Source organism: Pan paniscus, chromosome 13, assembly GCF_029289425.2.
Source record: "Pan paniscus chromosome 13, NHGRI_mPanPan1-v2.0_pri, whole genome shotgun sequence".
Classification (NCBI taxonomy): domain Eukaryota; kingdom Metazoa; phylum Chordata; class Mammalia; order Primates; family Hominidae; genus Pan; species Pan paniscus.
In genome coordinates this window covers 121760973-121778520 of record NC_073262.2, presented here as the reverse complement: position 1 = coordinate 121778520, position 17548 = coordinate 121760973, and the positions used below count along the sequence as shown (strand labels likewise).

General features: G+C 42.8%; 1 protein-coding gene across 5 annotated transcripts in view; it reads left to right on the top strand.

The window, feature by feature from the left end:
• The window catches only part of NHEJ1 (non-homologous end joining factor 1), an 87854-nt gene that overhangs the window by 15497 nt on the left and 54809 nt on the right, over positions 1-17548 (top strand). For all 5 annotated transcript variants that reach the window (XM_063595565.1, XM_003818637.5, XM_003818638.5 and 2 more), the window contains 2 exons: positions 11-149; positions 1068-1126. In XM_063595565.1, the coding sequence (XP_063451635.1) occupies positions 11-149; positions 1068-1126 (198 nt within the window). The remainder of the gene's footprint in view (positions 1-10; positions 150-1067; positions 1127-17548) is intronic.

Sequence of the window (17548 nt, the reverse complement as noted above, 5' to 3'; positions counted from 1 at the left end):
TCCCTCAAAGGTCTCCCAACATTTGATTCGTCCTCTGATGGGCATGAGTCTGGCATTACAGTGCCAAGTGAGGGAGCTAGCAACGTTACTTCATATGAAAGACCTAGAGATCCAAGACTACCAGGAGAGTGGGGCTACGCTGATTCGAGGTGAGAGGACATTCTTGGAGGAGTTGGGTGGGGCGTGTTAAAAATAGTCGAAGGGTCTTAGCGAAGAGGGAGACTCATTTGCATTAGAGAAGTGCCTCCCCCAGGATGGGTGCTGAATACTAACCAGAAACTGGAGTCTTGATATTAGGTGACTCTTTTTTGTTTGTTTGTTTTGGAGACGGAGTCTCGCTCTGTCAGCTAGGCTGGAGTGTAGTGGTATGATCTCAGCTTACTGCAACTTCCGCCTCGTGGGCTCAAGCGATTCTCCTGCCTCAGCCTCCCGAGTAGCTGGGATTGTAGATGCACGCCACCATGCCTGGCTAATTTTTTTGTATTTTTAATATAGACGGGGTTTCACCATGTTGGTCAGGCTGGTCTCGAACTCCTGACCTCAAGTGATCTGCCTGCCTTGGCCTCCCAAAGTGCTGGGATTACAGGCGTGAGCCACCATGCCTGGCCTAGGTGACACTTTTCTCTGCCTCGAGTACCTGGCTGGAGCCCAAGTGGCCAATAGAAGCTGTAACCGAGTCCAGACATGCCCTAGGCAATGGCAGGGAAAGACTTTGGAAAGGAGCCAATAGCTATACAGAATTGTACCAGAGCAACATGGACTTGGGAGTTTAGGAAGCTTCATGGCTCCAACTTCAGAATAAAAATTCAGTTTGGCCTTTGTTTTTGTGGCAGGAAAAACTCCTAGAGCAGATGCTGCCACCAAACCTGCCATTTATTGCTAATCACCCTCTCCCACTACTGTTTGCCCACATGCTCTCAGCCCTTCTTGTCCCACTGAACTAGGTGTCTCTGCATGATGCACCTTCCTCCTCTTTCCTAAGTAGCCCTGTTCTGTTCCCTTTCCATCAGGTAAGAAACTCATCCTGTATGACTCATATTTCTTTTTTCTGATCCTTCTTATTACAGATCGATTGAAGACAGAACCATTTGAAGAAAATTCCTTCTTGGAACAATTTATGATAGAGGTAAGGTATTTGTTATTTTCTTGTGTGTCTTTACCCTACTTCCTCTTTCCAGGTGCCTGAGTGGCCATTTGTGTTTTGGGTGTTAGGTGGCTTGTGTGGTTGGAATGCCCTTTGTCTGAAAAAGTTGCCCATAGAAAGTCTGATAAGGCTTGAGATGTACTTAGGGAGGATGAGGGAAAAAACGGGGAAAGAACATAAGAGGCGGAAGTGGGCTGATTGATATTTATAAAACATCTCTGTTAAAGTACCAGGGATTTCATTTGGAATTCTCTAACCTTGGAAAGGTTGGTTGATCAGTTATTAAATTTTTGCTTGTTGAGATCTGGTCGTAAGGTCTGGACTGTGGAGGAGAAGGGTAGGCGTCATTACTTGTCTAGGCCCTTTCAGGATCCTGCAGGAGAGGAAGGTAAAAAGCTTAGGGCTACCATTTGGGGGCTGTCTTGTGGGCACAGTAGGTTGTGGAAAATCACAGTGTTTATACAAGGGGACTGGCAAAGGAATGAATGGGGAGTAGATAATTGTGGCCTGTCAGAAGCTCCTGCCTAGGTTTCCCTTCTAAGGATTGAGCTCAGCCAAAAGAAACATCTATTAAATGCCAAATAGGGAAAGTATTAATAATAGTGACCTTTGATAATGCCAGTCAATATTGATCTTCTCCTTCCCTCCCTCTTCTGTGACTTGTTGGTTGTACAGTTAGTACCTTAGTATTATTGCCCCATTTTCTTTTTTATTTTTTTATTTTTTTTTTGAGATGGAGTTTCACTCTTGTTGTCCAGGCTGGAGTGCAATGGTGCGATCTCGGCTCACAGCAACCTCCGCCTCCTGGGTTCAAGCGATTATCCTGCCTCAACCTCCTGAGTAGCTGGGATTACAGGCATGTGCCACCACACCCAGCTAATTTTGTATTTTTAGTAGAGATGGGATTTCTCCATGTTGGTCAGGCTGGTCTGGAACTCCCGACCTCAGGTGACCACCCACCTCGGCCTCCCAAAGTGCTGGGATTACAAGTGTGAGCCACTGCGCCCGGCCTATTGCCTCGTTTTCTAATTATATGTGTTACCCAAGTTGGTACTTTATCATGTAAGTAAATAATGCTATTATAATCTGGTATTATGTATAGATTATTTGTATTTCTTTATTGTCTTCTAGATTAATTTGTAAGCTCTTTGTGGACAGGGTCTGTGTCCCATACCTCTTTTGAACCCTGAATTAGCACTTTTTAAAGGGCTAGGCATAAAGCAGGTATTCTTTATTTGGAACCTCCTGTTCTGCCTCTGTGCATTGACTGAGCTACAATGCTTGGGGTCTAAACACTAAAAGCAAAAAATGTGAGGTAGGTGCTCAGTCCAGGTACTGAAGCAATTGTAAGTCTGAAGAAGAAGGAAAACTTGTATTGCTAAGTCCTGAAAGAGAAAAGGTTTCAAGTCTTTTTGTTGTTGTTGTTGTTGTTTTTGAAACGAAGCCTCACTTGCTCTGTCACCCAGACTGGAGTGCCATGGCACAATCTTGGCTCACTGCAACATCCCTTTCCCAGGTTCAAGCAATTCTCCTGCCTCAGCCTTCCAAGTAGCTGGGATTACAGGTGCGCACCACCACACCCAGCTAATTTTTGTATTTTTAGTAGAAACGGGGTTTCGCCATGTTGATCAGGCTGGTCTTGAACTCCTGGCCTCAAGTGATCCACCCTCCTTGACCTCCCAAAGTGCTGGAATTATAGATGTGAGCCACCATGCCTAGCCTAGAAAAGGTTTCAAGTTTTTATGGGTAAAGAGAGACCGTTAAACCTAAACTTGTGACTAAGAGAGATTTCTTAGGCCGTTTTTCTCTTAGATAGCTTCCCCTGTCTATAAGTTTAGGTATCAAGGCTGGGGATAACATGCTGGTTCCCGGCCTCATCCCCTTAGTTAAACAATGCAAGGCTTGTTCTTAGCTCAGTAGAGAGGTCTCTTCCTGATCTAGTGCCTGCATACCTCTCCAGCTTGACTTCTTGACATTTTTCTCTGTGTACTTTATGCCTTAGCTATATGGAATGACTTTTAATTTGCCCCAATGCTGTTTCATCTTATCTTTAGATACACATTCTTCCCATGATCTAGAATGTCCAATGTTCTGGCCTTATCTAACTTGTAAACTTCTATTAATCTTCTAGATGTCAGCTTCACCTTGTTTGGGAGACCATTCTGTACTCTGCTTGTAAAGACTATTCTTCTTCCCTGCTACTATAGTACCTTGGATTATACCTCTGTTTTACCACTTATAACATTGTAATATTACTGTTTGTATGCCTGCAAGACTATGGCTTTCTCCTCCACTGATCTGTGGACTCTTTGAGGCAAGGACCATGCTGAATGCATTTCTATATCCCCAGCACTGTGCGTGGTGCCTACAGGTAGTAAGTCTTCAATAAGTTTGGATTAATATTTTGATAAGTCTATGCTAGGGGGATTTTATACAGATTATGACACTGTGGCCTGTGGATACAGTGTTGCTTTTTTTTGGCTGGAGTGCAGTGGGGTGATCTCGGCTCACTGTAATCTCTGCCTCCCGGGTTCAAGAGATTCTTGTGCCTCAGCCTCCTGAGTAGCTGGGATTACAGGTATGCACCACCACACCTGGCTAATTTTTGTAGTTTTAGTAGAGACAGGGTTTTACCATGTTGGCCAGGCTGGTTTTGAATGCCTGGCCTCATGTGGTCCGCCCACCTTGGCCTCTCAAAGTGCTGAGATTACAGGCGTGAGCCACTGCACCTGGCTCAGTGTTGCTTATTAGACCTATATTTGGGGTCTTCAGTTATTCTCATGGTTCATTTTGCAGCTTTGGATAAATCACTTCTCATTTGTAAAATTAGAGGCTCATCGTTTTCATACTATGGGGTTGGGAGGAGCCCTGCGGAATTGAATGAGAAAGCATACAGAATTTAGGTGGCAGCACAGGAAGAGTATCAGTGTTTTGGAACCAGCTACTTCAAGAATACTGGTCCTGTAGTTTCTGGGTGGATCAACCTCATAGACTTGTAGAATTTTATTATATCTGGAAAGGAAGTGAGAGATAGGTAGTTGTAGTTACAGCTTTCTATTTTATAGATGAAGAAGTTGAGCCTCAGAGAGGTTAAGTGACTTGCCTAAGGTCATATAGCTGTAGCTTTATGTTTAGGACTTCTCATATTTCTTGACACATAGTCTAGGATTATCCCTGTTTTGTTTTGCTAGTTTAACTGGTTGTACACACCTGTTAGGGGAGACATAAGGGCTGGGGTAATATGGAATTCTTGTGACCTCTGGGGTCATTGCACTGTCCTCAGAATGTCCTGTTTAGCTGCTGGAACTGAAAGGTTTCCTACTGGGGCTGTAGAACTTCTTATGACTACTGCATCTTTTTAGTTACTCTGCTTGCCCAGGGTCCTACAAACAGGACACAGAAGGGTCATGGGGTCACCCAAGACTGAACTGAAAGGATGTGCCATCAAAATAAGCAAGATGGAATAGGAAGATAAACAAACCAGGGAGAGAGCTCAAGATGAAGGCGCAGGGGGGCCAGGGCTGGTGTCAGAGGGCCATGCGGTCATTGCCTGGGGTCAGTTTTTAAAATTCTCATTGGGATTATTACTAGGCAAGAGACTATAGACAATAAGGCACAGGAGACAGTAGGCCAGGCAGGTGGCTAGGATACTAAGGCTCGGGAAAATAAGAATTGAACAGGGGTTACTTCTCCCTATTTGGTCCTTTTGTTTTTCCACTCTGTCTAAGAGCCTCTGATTTCTCAATTCTGGGGAACCCAAGGAGCCAATTGATAGTGGCCTAACTAGAGGGTGATACTGACAATATTGACTCAAGTCAAGCCTGGGTGGGATGGCTGTTGGCATGATCTTCATGGAGGCCAAGAACCCTATATAGGGCATTTTGTAGGACTGGGGGTTGAGAGGCATCTTTAGGAGTGAAAGAAGAGTCAGGGACTTAGGGACTGTTGTTACACGGCAGTAGGAACTATATGAAAAAGGAAGTTTAGGATGACTGGGCAGAGCCCACTCTCAGTCTAGTCCACTGGAGGGAGTTCCTTCCCCTGGCCCTGTCCATGCCTCGCTCTCTCCATCTGGTTGCCATCAGGCTGTGTGGCTGCTGGCGGGCTCTTTATTTATTTATCCCAGTGTAATGGGGTGAGGAGGGAGCTGGCCTAAGGCTGGCATTCCAAGGCCATGCCACTGAGCCACAGGCAGTTTGCATGGGTGTGTGAGTCACTGGGGCTGCATGCTGCTCAAACCAGACGCGGCCAGGCTCAGGGACAGCAGGCAGCCCAAAATAGAGCCCCGCCCTCTACAGCTGGCAACCCCTGGCTAGGAATCAGCCCTTGACACCAACACCTGGGCAGTTGCTTGAAGTTGGCTTCCTTTGGTAGGGGTCCCTTAGCAGAGATGGAGATTTTGCAATTCTCTCCTCTTCTCTTCTCTTCTCTTCTCTTCTCTTCTCTTCTCTTCCCTGCAGTCGATCTTACTGCTGCATTCTGAATGCCTTATAAGTCTTAATCTGTTCAGTATAATACCTTAGCTAAGAAATTAGGGGGCTATAGTTAACACTGATTTGACTTAGCATCCTAAGTGCAGCCATGGTTGTTATATTCTGCCTAGTTTTAGTTACTGTCTTCAGCTCCTGTCTGGTTGCAGCCTGATTCTAGAGCAGATACTTTAAACTATGAAGAGAGTCACTGCTGCTCTTATGAAGCTAGAGCTTATATCGCCTGGGGAAGATGGGCAATGCTTTAACTTGAAAATTGCCATCTTGTTAAGCTTGTTCACACTTCTAATTGGTTTCTTTGGCTGGCTCTCCATCTTCTGCCTGCCTCTTAAAGGTTAGTGTTTCCCAGGATCAGGTCCCTGATCCTCTGAGACTTCACTTTCCTTCCCCTGGGTCATCTCATCTAGACCCCAGTGTCAACTATTGTTGGTACATCGCTGAATACCAATTTTATATCTCCACTGTGTTTTAGGCCCATATTTCTTTCTGCATATTTGGCATTTCCACCTGGATGTCCCACATAAAGCACATCCTAAACATGTCCAAAATGAATTATCTACTCCCCCAGACTATTTCTCTTATATTCCTTATCTTGGGGAATTATACCATCATCCATTCAGTTTTCTAAGCTAGAAATTTGGGAGTCACTCACTTTCCTCTTTGTTCTTACTTTCAAAGCCTAATTTATTGACCGTCTTTTGAATCTGCCTATCTTCTCTATTCCACCTCCCGTTGTCTGAAATTAGCCATTTTTCTCTCCCTTTTCCCCCACTCCCCCCCTGCTTTTTTTTTTGAGACCAAGTCTCACTCTGTTGCCCAGGCTAGAGTGCAGTGGCATGATCTCGGCTCACTGTAACCTCTGCCTCCTGGGTTCAAGAGATTCTCATGCCCCAGCCTCCTGAGTAGCTGGGACTACAGGCTTGAGCCACCACGCCCGGCTAATTTTTGCATTTTTTGTAGAGATGGAGTTTCACCATGTTGGCCAGGCTGGTCTTGAACTCCTGACCTAAGGTGATCCACCTGCCTTGGCCTCCCAAAGTGTTGGGATTACAGGTGTGAGCCACTGTTCCTGGCCTTTCTGTCCCTTTTTTGGCTTGACCATGCAACAGCCTCCTAACTTGTCTCCTGTTCAGTTCTTATTCCCCTGCAGTTGAATTTGTAGTTTTGTCAGAGTGATGTCTTTGAAACTGAAACTTGATTATGATACTTTTTGCTCAGGGTCCTTTAGTGGCTCCCGGTTTTCTACAGGATAAAGTTCAAACTCCTTGCACGCCACACGTGATCATTTATGATTTGATCCTTTTGACATCTTCAGCCTGCTCCTCTGGCATTCCACTATAGCATCTTTAAATACCACCTTGTGGATGAATCTCACATTTATTCTTCACTGTAGGTCTTACCCTGAAACTCCAGACTGCTTGTTTAACATTTTTGTGAAGAAGTTTAAAAAATATCTTAAATTCAACACGTCCAAAATTGAACTTCCAGTCGTATGCCCAGATTTACTTTTCCAACAACCCCCTCCCATCTAAGTTGATGGAAGGTTCATTCTTTCACTTTTAGTTGGGTGAAAAAACCTTGGAGTCATCCTGACTGCTGTCCTCTCACTTCCTACAGCCAAAGCCCATCAGGAAATCCTGTTGGCTTTACCTTAAAACTATGCCCGTAATCTCACCTCTGCTGCTGCCATACTGGAGCCACCATCATCTCCTACCTGCATTATGGCAAAAGCCTCCTTATTTGTATCCTGCAGCTACTCCTACCCCCTCCTGGCCTATTATCAACAAAGCTATCTTATTAAGTTGCAAGGCACATCATGATATTCTTCTGCTCAAAGCCCTTCACTGGCTTAACACTTCATTTATAGAGTAAAATCCAAAGACTTTACCATGGCCTATAAAACCCTATATGATCTTATAGAACTCTCTTACCTTTCTGACCTCATCTCCTACAACTTCCTCCCTCATTCACTCCACTGCAGCCACACTGGCCTCTTGCTGTTTTTCTAACACTCTTAAGTGTTTTTCTAACACTCTAAGTGTTTTTCTAACACTCTAACACTGCCTTTAGGCCTTTACATTGGCTGTTCCCTCTGCCTGGAATGTTCTTTCTTCAGATATTTGTGTGGCCAACTTCCTCACTTCCTTAAAGTCTGTATTAGTTATCCATTGCTGTGTAACAAATTGTCCCAAAATGTAATGGCTTAAAATAACAGGCTGGGTGCGGTGGCTTAACGCCTGTAATCACAGCACTTTGGGAGGCCAAGGCAGATGGATCATGAGGTCAGGAAATCAAGACCATCCTGGCTAACACGGTGAAACCCTGTCTCTAATAAAAATACAAAAAATTAGCCGGGTGTGGTGGCAGCCGCCTGTAGTCCTAGCTACTTGGGAGGCTGAGGCGGGAGAATGGCGTGAACCTGGGAGGTCTCAGAGCTTGCAGTGAGCCGAGATCGTGCCACTGCACTCCAGTCTGGGTGAAAGAGCGAGACTCTGTCTCAGAAAACAAAAACAAAAAACCCAAAAAAACCAAAAACACATTTATTATCTTGCATGGTTTCTGAGGGTCAGGAATCTGGGAGCAGCTTAGTGGGTGTGATTCTGGCTCAGTGTCTCTCATGAAGTTGCAGTCAGTATGTCAGCTGGTAACGCAGTCATTGTAACATCTGGATAATTCATATCCAAGCTTTCTCATGTGGCTGTTGGCAGGAGGTGCCATTTCTTGCTATGTGGCCTGTCCATAGGGCTACTCACAGGACCTGGTTTCCTCCAGAGCCAGTGATCCAAGAGACAAAGACCAAGGCCAGGTGTGGTGGCTCATGCCTGTAATCCCAGCACTTTTGGAGGCTGAGGCGGGCAGATCACCTGAGGTTAAGAGTTCAAGACCAGCCTGGCCAACATGGTGAAACTTCGTCTCTACTAAAAATACAAAAATTAGCTGGACATGGTGGCATGCACCTGTAATCCCAGCTACTCAGGAGGCTGAGGTGGGAGAATTGCTTGAACCCGGGAGGCAGAGGTTGCAGTGAGCTGAGATCACACCACTGCACTCCAGCCTGGGCAACAGAATGAGACTCTGTCTCAAAAAAAAAAAGAAAAAGAAAAGAAAATGAGAAACGAAACCAAGACCAAATGGACCTGCAGTCCTTTTATAACCTAATTTCAGAAGTTACATTCTATCACTATCTCACTGTATTCTTTTTATTAGAAATGAGTCACTAAGTCTGGGTCACACTTAAGTGGAAGGTAATTAATTAAACTTCACCTCTTAAGGGGAGCTGTGTCAAAGAATTTGGAGACATATCTACATAGACTACATCCATCTACATGGACTACAACAATGTCTTTTTTCAAATGTTACCTTCCCAATAGAGTTTACCCTGACTACTCATTTAAAGTTGTAAGCTCCATTTGTCCCCCCTGCACCTTAGCACTCCCATTTCATCTTACCATCCTCTACTTTTTATTTTTTCCATAGCACCTAGTTTCCAACATATTGCCATAAAATTTACTTATTTTATTATACTTACTGTTTATGGTCTGTCTCCTGTCTGTTAGAATGTAAGCTCAACAAGGACAAAGATGTATGTTTTGTGCACTGGTCTAGCCCAAGTGCCTAGAACAGTGCCTCCACACATAGTAGGCACTCTATAAGTATTTGTTGAATAGATGAAGGAATCATATCTTCCCACTCTTTTTTATTTTCCTCCTCTTATGAATAGGCCATCAAATAATCACCTATTGGTAGCCTTAGACATAGGCAGCCTTACATGTAAATAGATGAGTAGCCTATATTCCCATTCTACCACCTGCCTTATTTGTTTGACATTTATGTTTTCTGAAAGGCAGTCCCAACTTCGGGATGAAGTGTATATAAACCTTGAATCTTTTATTATTGAGAAATCCCAGAACCTCTCTTTTTTTAGAGCCAGTTAAGAGACTAACACCTCAAAAGTCAAAAGAATAAGTACCTAACAAAATCCTGGAAAGAAAATTAGTCATAGAGTCACAAGGGCTCCACTTCCATAGTTAGAAGGGCTACCCTTTTACCATGTACCTGTTGTTCAATATGTAGAGCAAGCCATAGGATTCAGGGTGGTTTTTTTTTAGTGTCCATGTGGGCATCGTAAAAAAGGATAAGTCTAGATGCATGAGAATATCCTCCCTCCTATTATGTGTGTCAGTTCTCCGACCTAGAAAAACTTGCAGTTAATTCATCCTTTCGGTATTCGGTCAGGTGCACGCGGGCTGAGTGAGGTTCTGTGAGCATATAAGGTATGATAATATTGCCATCAAAGAGCTTATAGTGCTTAGTGAATGATAATAAGGGCCATAGTAGTGGAGTGATTAGAAAAAGCTTTCTATAAATGGCAGGACTTGAACTGGGCTTTGATTTAGGCTTTGATTGAAAACTATGTGGAAGACATTTTAGGTGGGAAGCACTTGGGCAAAGGATGGAAAATAAGAATAAGAATGGATGAGGATTAGTAGAAAATAAAGTTAGCAAGATAATAACTTGAGGCTAAATTGTGGGGGCCTTAAATGTTGGGCTGGCAGATTAGTGTTTTATTCTGAAGGTGGTTTTCAGTTTTTTTTTTTTTGCCTGTAACACATTTATTTCTCCATTTAGTTCAATTGTTAACAACTATCATTATGTGCTGTGATTCTCAAGTGGGGACACATCTCCTAGGAAGGAGATGGGGCACATTCTCCTTGCACTTATTAATTACTGTTGCAGATAGTGGGAAGCCATTGAAAGTTTTGACTGGAGAATTGACATATGAAGGTGATCTTTAGGAATATTAGGCTCTTGGTCATATGCTTATGTGATTTGAAGAATAGTGATGCCATTGATAGACTAGGAAGATCATGGGTGGGGTCGGTTTAACCGTGGGCATGTAAAAGAATTGTTTTCCTTACTGAAAATATGAATGTACCAGTATTTGAGCTCTGGAATGAAAATCTCCAGGGAGGAAGGTATGGCTGTGCATGTTTCTCAACTATATTTTGTTTTTTCTGAATTTCACCTTCTCTTTGGGGTTTTCTCACTGTGAATCCTGTAGTAACCAGGGGTTACCACTTCTTTTTTTTTTTTTTTTCTCAAGAAGAGCTAAAAAGACCTCTTTCTTTATTTTCCTTTTGCAAAGGCTTATAAGGGCTTATGTTTTCAAAAGGAAATTTATTAAAAATTTTAAAGTAATTTTTAAAAAAAATTGTTAAAATTTTGAGAGAGAAAAAAAAGGAAATCAATATAGAAAATACAAATGGGGCCAGGTGCGGTGGCTCAGGTCTGTAATCCCAGCACTTTGGGAGGCTGAGGCGGGCAGATCAGTTGAGGTCGGGAGTTTGAGATCAGCCTGGCCAACATGGCGAAACCCCATCTCTACTAAAGATAAGAAAACTAGCTGGGTGCAATGGTGGGTGCCTGTAATCCCAGCTACTCAGGAGGCTGAAGCAGGAGAATCGCTTGAATCTCAGAAGCAGAGGTTGCAGTGAGCCGAGATTGTGCCACTGCACTCCAGCCTGGGCAACAGAGCAAGACTCCATCTCAAAGAAACAAACAAAGAAAGAAACCAAGTAGGGGCTACGTGTGGTGGCTCACGCCTATAATCCCAACAGTTTGGGAGGCTGAGGTGGGTGGATCACCAGAGGTCAGGAGTTCGAGACCAGCCTGGCTAACATGGCGAAACTCCATCTCTACTAAAAATACAAAAATTAGCCGGGCTTGGTGGCACAGGCTTGTGATCCCAGCTACTTGGGAGACTGAGGCAGGAGAATCACTTGAACTCTGGAGGCTGAGGTTGCAGTCAGCCAAGATTGCATCACTGCACTCCAGCCTGAGCGACAAAGCGAGACCTTGTCTCTAAAAAAAAAAAAAAAAAAGAAACCAAGTGGGAATACATTATGAGAAAGACACTGTCTCAGAAAAAGAAAGAAAGAATACAAAGGGGGTAAAAATTATCCATTTTGGGTTTCTGATTCTAAGAATCCCAATAGCAAAGGAGTTTCCCATATCTCAAATTCTCTTATCCTAAAAAATCTCAAAACCAGATATTACAAAATCAGATATCTACAGGGGCCAGTCATATTACATAAACATGTATATCAGGCTGGATAGAAGACAATAGAGAGTTGTAGGGGCCTGTGGAAAACGAAATCATGCATGTCCCTGTATCTAGACCTGGATAGGCTAGCACAGTTTAACAGACTGCGCTCCAGGGGGTTGTATATCTTACTTTACTCAAAGGAAGTTACCAACTCTGCCAAAGTGAAAACTATTTTTTCCTCTGTTTTGCTCCATCAAATCCACCATTAGTCTCTCATTTGGTTTATTTATTTATTTATTTGTTTTCTAAAAGAGACAGGATCTCACTATGTAGCCGAGGGCTGGTCTTGAACTCCTGGGCTCAAGCAATTTGCCTGCCACAGCCTCCCAAAGTGCTGGGATTACAGGCATGAGCCACACTTACTTGCTTTAAATCTCCAGTCTAAGAAATCCATTTGGTTCAGATTTGATTTGTGAGGCAGTGATGATATTTGATGTCTTACTTCTTTACTTTTGAGAAGGAATCTCACTCTGTCCTGTAGGCTGGAGTGCAGTGGGGTGATCTCGGCTCACTGCAACCTCTGCCTCCTGGGTTCAAGCAATTCTCCTGCCTCAGCCTCCCGAATTACTAAGATTACAGGCACCTGCCACCAGGCCTGGCTAATTTTTTTGTATTTTTAGTAGAGACAAGGTTTCACCGTGTTGGCCAGGCTGGTCTCAAACTCCTGACCTTGAGTGATCCTCCCACCTCGGCCTCCCAAAGTGCTGGGATTATAGGCGTGAGCCACTGTGCCCGGCCTTGATGTCTTACTTCTGACAAATACCTAGCCCTTTTGGGCCTAACCTATAAGCTTCATGTACCTCCAGAGCTTTTTGTGAAGATTTACACAGTTGAGTCTCCCTCCTCTTTCCCCTAGTAGAAGAAGGGTTTCATAAAAATCCATTTGTTACAGTATGGTAATTTAACAATGCCTTAGCCTATTTTTTACAAAATCAGTGGCTTATTTATAATTAGAGTTAATTTAAAAACATAAGATGAAGATTTTTTTCACATACATGTTGAATTTTTTTTTTTTTTTTTTTTTTTTTAATTGAGACGGAGTTTCACCCTTGTTGCCCGGCTGGAGTGCAATGGCATGATCTCGGCTCACTGCAACCTCTGCCTTCCGGTTTCAAGCAATTCTCCTGCCTCAGCATCCCGAGTAGCTGGGATTACAGGAGCCCACCACACCACACCCGGCTAATTTTTGTATTTTTAGTAGAGACGGGGTTTCACCATGTTGGCCAGGCTGGTCTCGAACTCCTGACCTCGTGATCCACCTACCTCAGCCTCCCAAAGTGCTGGGATTACCGGCGTGAGCCACCGCGCCTGGCCACATGTTGAATTTAAATTGATTATGGGACGTACAAGTGAGAATGCCTAGGAAAGAGTTGAAAAACTAGGGTTGAAGCTCAGGTCGAAAAAAAGGGTCTACAGAAAATAGCTTTGAGAATCTTCTACAAAGAAATGATATTTGATGCCATGAGAATGGATGGATCTTTAGCTGGGAAGAATATGGAAAAAAGAACAAAGGCCCAAAGATTGAGATATGGGGAATAGTCATAACTGGAAGGAGTAATAGCCAGTGATGGAAATGTGAGACAGGAAGATAATCAGAATAGCATAGTAGATTAGCCAAGAAAGGGTAACTAACAAATATAAAGTCCATACTCTGTGTGTGCTAGACACAGGTGCTTTATCTAAGTTATAATTTAATCCTTACAACAAACCTATGAGCTAGGTGATATCTTCATTTGAAAGATAAAGAAGTAGAGGCTCAGTGGTGAACTAATTTGCCTAAGGCCATCCCGTTGATTTACCCATATTTGTCTTGACTCAAATCCTGTGCTATTTCCGTCACCAAGGGTGGCCACAGTCATGTGCAGGAGAGAGGCCAAAGAGAAGGGGTAACTGACTGACAGAGGAAAGACCATTAGGCAATTCATGGTCTTGGGCAATATCAGAAGAAAGCAGGCTGTTAAAGAACGATCAATGGATAAGGCAATGGAGACAATGAGTGTAGAACTCTTCACCAGAGAAGTTTCACAATGAGAAGGAAATAAATGAGATAGCTGGAGAGCTAGAAGTAGTTTAAACGAAATAAGATGGAAAGATGCATATGTGTTTGAAGGCAAAGGAGAAACCAGCGGAAAAGGAAAAACTTATGCCGATGAAGGGAAAGGAATGGTGTGGAAGCAGGGACCTGTGGAGTTGAACCAAGGGGAAGGATTAGTTCTTTCTGTGGGATTTGTGGATGTCATGAAGGGATGGGTGATATTTTGAAGATAGATTAGTAGATTTCTGCATACTTCCAGCTTCTTTCCCCCAGGAGATGCAGCCTTTTCATCCAATAATTTTTAAAGTCTTTTCCAAGGGCATTTAATTTTCCAGACTTAAAAAGAGAGTCAGATGGTTACAATGACCTTTCTGTTATGACAGAAATAGTGAAAGGGACAGTAGTAAAAGCACAAGCTATATTATTTTCCTCTTCTGAACTCTCAATGCTTTCTCTTTCCTGTGTCACTTATCACTTTTGCCTTGTGTTCTAAGAATTGCTATACTTCTCTCCCTGTTAGCTTACAGAGTTCTTAAGAGCAGAACTGTCTTGCTCATTTTGTTTCTTCTTCTAACTCTATCTCAGGGCCTTGTAGACAGGAGGTACCTGGTTGTAGCCTTTTTAAAGGTCGTGGCATGAGAGGACTCTCTCACATTGGGACATGTTGTCTCTGGTTATAGAAATTAGGAGAAAAGAAAGTATCAAACAACTGACCTCTAAGTTTTACCTGGTCTGTTGGCTTCATAATTTTAACCATATACCCAAAGCGTTCTCTTATATCCTTCACTTACGGGTGATATTTCTTTTGCATAGTGGGCCACATTGAAAAGTGAGAGATCTATAAAGGCTGAGTCCTGTAGGTTGGCAGCTTAGCTGTCCAGTATTTAGGAAATGAGACTGCAGGATTCATGGACATCCTTGTTATCTTCCATAAGGAAATTATGAAGGGAGAAATTGCCAGAAGGTCCCAGAAGAATTTTTTTCATTCAGTGTGGGAGATCTTTGGTCTATTTGTTTTTCTATTTAGAAGTTTAAACTGTTTATGGACAGTACTTATTAAGCCCGTTGAAGATACGAAACTTGATGGAATTATACTGAAAAGTTAAAACATGTTTTCTGCCCTTAAAAAATGGACTTTTGATAGAGATTAAACTGCTGGAATTTACATATCTACAAAGAATATTCTAAATACATAATATATTTATATATATGGTACCTGAGAGGAGGAAGAAATGGATTCATTTGGATGGGATCTGGGGTTCATAGCAGGCCAGTTTGGGAAAAGTATTTTTGGAAGAAGTTACTCTTGAGGTAAGAGTTCAGAGGAATATTGTATGGAGAGTGGCTGCTGAAGGAAAAGACACAGCTAGATCTTTCACTGAGTTACACAATCTAAGGGGCTTTCCTGAAGTGTGATGGTTTGAAGGAATCCTTTAAAAGCTCTTTGGCTTTTGTTAATCTTATGCTTGAAGCCTGAGCAATTCTGATGCTATGGATTGCTCTCTTAGAATCTTTTACTCCAGAGAACCCCTTCTAATTTGATATGGGTAAAGCTAACAATGAAGAGAAATTTTGAGATGGGATAATACTGCTTGGTTTAAAGAAGGAATAGTTGATGGCAACTGCATTCTGTTTTCTGCAGCCCCCAGCAGCTAGGGGAAGAGCATAGCGAAATTGCTGAGTTTAGTGAGTACATAGGAAATGCAAGTCTTAAGCAGAGTATCCCCCCCTAAATTTGGTGTAACCTCTCATACTGAGATATAAAGAAGAATCAATATAAAATGGATAAGATTAGCTATCTACTGAGTAATCTATCCAACAGTTTATAAATACATTGCTCATGAAACTAGATTACAAATCTCAAGGGCCTGGACCAGTATCTCAATGAAGGAAATTATAGCCTCTGAAATATTTTGTCCAGATTAGAGCCACGGAATTTTGAAGTGACTTTATCAGTCTAAGGCTGTATCAAGCCACTCTCTTTTACTTATGTGGAAATTGGGGTCCATAAGGATAAAATAACTCTACATAGACAAACAATTGTGAAATTTGGCACCAGAGCCCAGGACTCTGACCTTCTGGTCCAGTATTCTTCCATCATGTCAGATTGCCTTGCCACGTGTTACACCTGTTGGAAGTTTTGTGGGCAGTAGGCAAGATTGAGATGAATTTGTGAGCAGTATAGAGACCTAACTTAAAATATAGGAAAATGGTTCAAAGCTAGAGCGCTCTGCCCCAAGTACTGCCTCTTTTCTTATTCCACATTCCTTTCTTGCCACTTTTAGTCTTGTACACCTCTAGACTCTTACAAGCAATTAAAGAAAAACTTTTATGTAATTAATTAATGATGTGTGAGGAAATGTACTAACAGAGGAACAGAGTTGTATAGAATCCAAAAAAAGAAAAACCAAGGAGTAACTGTTTATTAATTTATCTAGCACAATGCCAAAACAGTGATACAGTAGAACAAGATGAATGTCTAGCTTGCACAATGTATGTAAACTACCCCCTAAAGCTATTTGCCGATTTTTGCCCTTTTCCTGTGTTTAACAAGTAGCACTCTCAATATTTATTCAGCTTCCCAGGAAAAAGCAGCCGAAGATATTTTGGTAACTGGACTAGACTTCACCTTGTAAACTAATAAATTGGCATTTTAATTTCGAAATTAGTCTCTTATAATTTTTAGTTAACATCAGCCAGTCTTCTAAACTCTGAACATCCCTAAATGAACTAATAAAAACTGAGTTAGAGACTCTGGACCTTTGGTGACCCCCGCAATGTATAGAGTCCCCAGGAGGTGCTACCTGAACAGCCATGCAGGGTCTTTCAATTCATGTATCTATTTCCCTCCCCCAACATGTCTTATCAAAAACACTGAATGCTGGGGGCTCCTCTAACACCATCTTAGAATGTCAAGCTGCAGTTTGTTTGTTTTTTTTCTTTTTGAGACAGAGTCTCGCTCTGTTGCCCAAGCTGGAGTGCAGTGGTGTGATCATTGCTTACTGCAGACTTGATGTTCCAGGCTCAAGTGATCCTCCCACCTCAGCCTCCCGAGTAGCTGGGACAATAGGCATGTACCACCATGCCTAGCTGATGTTTTTGTTATTTTTAGTAGATCCTGGGTCTCACTATTTTTCCCAGGCTGGTCTTGAACTCCTGGCCTCAAGCGATCCTCCTGCCTCAGCCTCCCAAAATGCTGGGATTACACACACCTGAGGCACTGCAACCAGCCTCACACTGGATTTAAAAGCACATCACAGACTAGTATTTGGAGAGTGCTTATTTGATGCTGTGTCTTTTGTTCAGTACCGTAAGTGGACTCAACCATACAACCCATTTCATCCAACCTAACATGTACAGAAAAATCTTCCCTTCAATTCTGGGGCTTTGCACAGCTGGAGAAGCCTTTGGACAGTAAATGGGAGATGCGGAAGTTCTAGCTTGGAAAGGATCTCTCCAAGCACTTGTAACTCATAACTTTCTTTTCTTTAACTTATCAGCCAGAGAAGGAGGGAAATATTGATGCCCTATTACCGCTCTGTTTTCTTACAGCCATTTTTGGAAATTTTGTGTCAGAGGACTTCCCAGAGTTTTGTTCCTCTGATCTTGAGAGCCCTAATACCTCTGGGTCTGAGGACTGGTTCTAGCTGTACTTACCTTGTCAGAACCACCTGGGAGGACCAGCAGTATTACAGCCCCTCTCTCCTGAAACTGCTTCTGAGGTCTCAAAGCCTGAATCAAATGACCATTGTACTAGCCTTGTATTGGGGCTC